General features: G+C 35.9%; 1 protein-coding gene across 1 annotated transcript; it reads left to right on the forward strand.

Annotated features, from left to right (window-relative positions):
* Positions 1–5,137: 5,137 nt before the first annotated feature.
* On the forward strand, positions 5,138–6,038 carry LOC135200722 (uncharacterized). The gene is made up of 2 exons (XM_064229327.1): positions 5,138–5,289; positions 5,819–6,038. Exons 1-2 carry the CDS (start codon positions 5,138–5,140, stop codon positions 6,036–6,038), a joined length of 372 nt encoding a protein of 123 aa, XP_064085397.1.
* Positions 6,039–6,319: the final 281 nt, after the last annotated feature.

Genomic DNA, 6,319 nt, shown 5'->3' on the forward strand with positions numbered 1-6,319 from the left:
GGTACCCTCGGCTTCTCTTCATTTTTCATTCCCCCCTGACGCCAGTATAGGCCTAAAAGAAATCAATTCTTTCTCAATTCTCTCCTTCAATTTTAGACCAACCGCTTTCGACGTGTGGCGGACGAAACCTTCCGCATCATCTAAATGTCAAAGGAGGATGATGTTCTTCAATCTTCTTCGCTTCTCTGTTATTCAGTTCACTCCTTTCATATTCTTCCGTCATAAATGTCAGAGGAAATAAACCTGATTATTATCTCGCTGTACGATTGTCTCCTGTGAAGTAATGGTTTCTTCTAAATCCGTGATGATCTTGAAGGTTGGAGGGATTCTGGAGTTCGGTCTCAGCGGATGTTGGAAGAATGATGCTTAGATGAGATTATAAATGGCAGTGCTAATGATTTATTAGAGTCTCTCTCTCTCTCTCCTCTTCTCTCTCTCTCTCTCTCTCTCTCTCTCTCTCTATATATATATATATATATATATATATATATATATATATATATATAGTATATATATATATTTAATAAAAGGAGCCATAAAAAACACCAAAAATGTAGAGAGAAAAGTTTACTATATTTCAGAGACTGCTGTCTCTCTCTTCAGGTATATGAATGAGAAAAGTTTACAGAAAGGTGGTATTTTTATACCAAGAGATTCGTCCACAAGTAAAGCCAATTTAGGTCACCCCGCTGATAATCTTCCTTTAATCTTCTTAAGCGTTGGTTGAATGAACACTGCGTCGACGATGTCCGATGTCCAATTCCCTTTTGAGATGTTCATTACCTGCTTCTCTTTATTAAGGCCGATTCCATCATTTGACTCTTGTACCGGCAGTTGCTGCTATAAATTACACGTGACATATTCCAGTTTATTCTATGGTTATGTTCATTTATATGGTTGAAAATAGCTGAGTTCTGTTGTCCATACCTAACTGACCGTTTGGTTGTATTAATCTCTGGGGAAGTGATTTACCTGTAAATCCGATGTAAGATTGGTCACAGTCCTGGCATGGGATCTCATATACCCCAGAGTCTTTGGGCGATGTCTTTTGTTGGACGTTAATCAGGGATTTGGCTAAGGTATTTGGGTAGGTAAATGCAAAAGGGTTGGATTTCCCAAGGGTGTGAGTTACTCTCTTAATCGTCTCCAGGTGGGGAATTTTTATTTTATTGTTGGGTGTGTCTCTGGTCTTGTCTTTAGGGGGTCGGTAGAAAATTATGTTTGCTTTTTGAATTGCTTTCTCAATTATATGGTCAGGATACTTTAAAGATGAAAGTTGCTTGCGAATTAGTTCAAATTCTTTTTCCAGGAAATCTGGGGAACAAATTCGTAAGGCTCTTAAGAACAGGTTGCTAGCTAGACCTATCTTGATAGTATTGTCATGATAGCTAAAGTAGTGATATAGAAAGTGAGAACGTTGGTTTTCTGTATAGGTAAATTTGTATTCTGTCGTGTCTCTGATTATTAAAACATCAAGAAAAGGAATTTTGTTGTCTGTTTCCCATTCAACTTTAAATTTGATGCTGGGCACTAATGCGTTTAATTTTGAGAGGAATTCATTAAAATTACCCCACTTATTATCCCAAAATGTTAGTATGTCATCCACGTATCTCATCCACAGCATGTTTTTTGGGTTTTATTGCATTTATTTAACTGTAGTTTCAAAGTATTCCATGTATAGAATTGGCTAAAAATAGGACTTAAAGGACTACCCATACTACACCCCGATCTTTTTTGCTTGTAGAATGATTCCCCGAATGAAAATACGTTATTAGATGCACATAATTCAACTAACTTTATTATTTTGTCAAGTGCCAGAATTTTTTCGGAAAGTAAGATTAATTGGCCAAGACAAAAAGAGTATTGAACTATTAGAGAAATTTAAAGTAATTAATCCTAAATTACCCTACCCTACTTTTATGGTCTTCCCAAAAAACTCACAAAGACAATCTTCCATTCAGACCCATCGTTTCATGCGCCGGAGCTTTCAATTACAAAATTTCTAAATGGTTAGCTGGCCTCCTTTCTCCTTTTTTAGGCCTTTTTCTCCCAGTCACATCAAACATTCGGAAGACTTTTGTCACAAATTCAGAGAAGCACATATACCACTTCACAACATAAAACTTTTAAGCCTTGACGTAGACTCCCTATTCACAAAAGTTCCAGTACAGGGACGTTCTTCAGTTTTTATGGGAAAAATTATCCCCCTATTCAGATCATTTCCCTTTGGCACTTGACAAAATAATAAAGTTAGTTGAATTATGTGCATCTAATAACGTATTTTCATTCGGGGAATCATTCTACAAGCAAAAATTCGGGTGTAGTATGGGTAGTCCTTTAAGTCCTATTTTAGCCAATCTGTACATGGAATACTTTGAAACTACAGTAATAAATGCAATAAAACCCAAAAACATGCTGTGGATGAGATACGTGGATGACATACTAACATTTTGGGATAATAAGTGGGGTAATTTTAATGAATTCCTCTCAAAATTAAACGCATTAGTGCCCAGCATCAAATTTAAAGTTGAATGGGAAACAGACAACAAAATTCCTTTTCTTGATGTTTTTAATAATCAGAGACACGACAGAATACAAATTTACCATATACAGAAAACCAACGTTCTCACTTTCATATATTCACTACTTTAGCTATCATGACAATACTATCAAGATAGGTCTAGCTAGCAACCTGTTCTTAAGAGCCTTACGAATTTGTTCCCCAGATTTCCTGGAAAAGAATTTGAACTAATTCGCAAGCAACTTTTCATCTTTAAAGTATCCTGACCATATAATTGAGAAAGCAATTCAAAAAGCAAACGTAATTTTTACCGACCCCCTAAAGACAAGACCAGAGACACACCCAACAATAAAATAAAAATTCCCCACCTGGAGACGATTAAGAGAGTAACTCACACCCTTGGGAAAATCCAACCCTTTTTGCATTTACCTACCCAAATACCTTAGCCAAATCCTGATTATCGTCCAACAAAAGACATCGAAACCCAAAAGACTCTGGGGGTATATGAGATCCCATGCCAGACTGTGACCAATCTTACATCGGATTTACAGGTAAATCACTTCCCCAGAGATTAATACAACACAAACGGTCAGTTAGGTATGGACAACAGAACTCAGCTATTTTCAACCATATAAATGAACATAAACCATAGAATAAACTGGAATATGTCACATGTAATTATAGCAGCAACTGCCGGTACAAGAGTCAAATGATGGAATCGGCCTTAATAAAAGAGAAGCAGGTAATGAACATCTCAAAAGGGAATTGGACATCGGACATCGTCGACGCAGTGTTCATTCAACCAACGCTTAAGAAGATTAAAGGAAGATTATCAGCGGGGGTGACCTAAATTGGCTTACTTGTGGACGAATCTCTTGGTATAACTACTTTTCTTTTCTGTAAACTTTTCTCATTCATATACCTGAAGAGAAGAGACAGCAGTCTCTGAAATATAGTACTTTTTTCTCTCTACATTTTGGTGTTTTATGGGCTCCTTTTATTAAATGGAATTCTGTTGTTACAGAACTTTTACCAGTCATATATATATATATATATATATATATATATATGGTATATATATATATATATATATATATATATGTATATATATATTTATATATATATATATATATATATATATATATATATATATATATATAATACATGTATATATATATAATATATATATATATATATATATATATATATATATATATATATATATATATATATATTGGTTGACTAACCTTTCCTTCTTAAAATATCTAACCATCTCTCTCTCTCTCTCTCTCTCTCTCTCTCTCTCAGACCCTGCCAGAGCATTAAGATGTAAAGAATCATATACATATATGTACGTATATTTTTAATACACACACACACACACACACACATATATATATATATATATATATATATATATATATATATATATATTATCATATATATATATATATATATATATATATATATAATATATATATATATATATATATATATATATATATATATATATATATGTGTGTGTGTGTGTGTGTGTGGGTGTGTGTGTGTATTAAAAATATACATATATGTATATGATTCTTTACATCTTAATGCCTCTGCAGGGCAGAGAGAGAGAAGAGAGAGAGAGAGAGAGAGAGAGAGAGAGAGATTTTAAGAGGGAAAGGTTAGTCAACCAATCAGTCGTTTATAGCAACAACCACAAAGTTAAAAATGTCAATGCAAAAAATAGACAAAGGAAAACGTAGCATAGTCATTACCATTATATGTTCATTCTCATTCCGCCTTTTCTCCAAAAGTAGAAATAGATCGAGAGAGAATCTCAAAAACGGAAAAAAAGAAAAAGAGCATGATTAGATAACTGTGCAACTGGAATGGAAGTTCACCTCACAGAAAATGTTCCCATGGGCGAAGATGGACGCAATGAAAGATGGGAAGGAAAACGGCGAACAAAAGTGCAATTATATGGAAGGGAGGGGTGGGTGAGGGAGGGGGGAGATTTCAGTAACTGGGATGGCGAGATCTGATAACAAATAGTAAATAGCACAGGGAAATAAAAGATGAGGAGAGAGAACTGCAACAAGAGGCCCAGAATAGCCAGGGAAGAAATAGCGATAAGTGAGAGAGTGAATGAATGGAAATGAACTGAGGAAAAGCACATAACGATAATGAGATGTGCAAGAAGAGATGTGGATGAGAGGAGAAGAGGAAATCAAATGATAAGAAGTTGAAGTGAAATCGGATGATCATATGAATAGAAGTAGATGTCAAAGATATTTAGAGGTAAAAGTCTCGTGGAAATAGAGTCAATGATGTGATTAAAACTATGGTAAAATACATGTATGATTCTAATAAACAAGTTTGCTGGTTGAAAGCAACATATACGCCTTTAAATATAATATTTCCATTATATTTATTTCCACATACTGCTGATACCTTTTCGCTTTTTTATTTTTAGTTCTTTTAAATGTATATCTTGTTACAGGGCAACCTTACTTTAACGTCACGTGTGTAAGGTCTTTTATATATATATGTATATATATATATATATATATATATATATATATATATATAATATATAATATATGGCAATGTGTGTATGTTTGTATGATTAGTATGGGCGCCAAGGCCGTCGGTCTGACGGGGCTGAGATTCAGAACGGAGATGGGTTTCCACCCCGGGAAGGTCGAGGCCTACGTTCGGAATGACATCAAAGAGGGTGGTTTTAGAAGGGGGTTGAAGGAGAGAGAAAATAAGAGGGAGAAAAAGTGAGAGAGAGTAGACAGAGCGTTAGGGAGAAGAAAGAGGAAAACAGATAGACAGAGGCAGACAGACAGACAGACAGAGTTGGTATTACTGGGAAGAAAGAGGGTAAGAGACAGTGATTGTTGGAGAGAGAAACAGAAATTAAAAGAAAGGAATGAGAGGGAGAGGAAAAGAGAGAAAAAGAGTCAGAGAAAGGAGCAAGAGGGGAAGGAAGAGAGAGAGAGGAGAGAGTTGAGGGGGTGTTAGGTAGGAGAAAGATAGAAAAAGTGAGAGAGGGAGAGAGAGACGGACAGCCAGAGAAGAGTGGTTGTTTGCAGACAGAGAGACAGAGAGGGCGGGTGTTAGGTAGGAGAAAGATAGAAAAAGTGAGAGAGGGAGAGAGAGACGGACAGCCAGAGAAGAGTGGTTGTTTGCAGACAGAGAGACAGAGAGTTGGTATTAGTGAGAAGAAAGAGTGAAAGAGACAGTGATGGTTGGAGACAGAAAGAGTCAGAGAAAGGAGCTTTCACGTTTCTTTCTTTTCCATTTCAGTTTCAAGCGCCTTCAGTTCCCAGTCAGGTTGGCTTTGGCCATGACTATCAATAAAGCCCAGGGACAGTCTCTCAGAGTGGCTGGCATCAACTTGGAGCAACCTTGCTTTTCTCACGGGCAGCTTTATGTGGCGTGCTTAAGAGTGGGCTCTCCAGAACGCCTGTTCATTTTGTTACCAGAAGGAAAAACAAAGAACATAGTCTACCAAAAGGCTCTCTAGTGAATTGGAATCTCTCTGCCAACGCCCAGAATTTTTCTTTCCATATATGTTTATGATGCTTCATTTTGATATTTATTTTCAAGGATGTTGTTTGTTTTGTCAGATTTGCATTCCTCACAATTCAGGCTGTGGTACAGTATTCAATTGTGGCTTGATTTATCTATTTTCTATTCATAAACTATGCTCTGGGTTACATGGACCAATCTAGCTGGGACCAGTGCGTAGGGCGGGTAACCAGTTAGTATATATATATATATATATATATATATATATATATATAT

The sequence above is a fragment of the Macrobrachium nipponense genome, chromosome 27, assembly GCF_015104395.2.
Source record: "Macrobrachium nipponense isolate FS-2020 chromosome 27, ASM1510439v2, whole genome shotgun sequence".
Taxonomy (NCBI): Eukaryota; Metazoa; Arthropoda; class Malacostraca; order Decapoda; family Palaemonidae; genus Macrobrachium; species Macrobrachium nipponense.

What these genes read in the sequence shown, in the direction of transcription:
- LOC135200722 (XM_064229327.1), top strand. Translation starts at nt 5,138, where the DNA reads ATGGGCGCCAAGGCCGTCGGTCTGACGGGGCTGAGATTCAGAACGGAG. An exon ending in GAAAATAAGAGGGAGAAAAA is followed by an intron (nt 5,290 to 5,818) that starts GTGAGAGAGAGT and finishes TTTCCATTTCAG; the next exon opens with TTTCAAGCGCCTTCAGTTCC.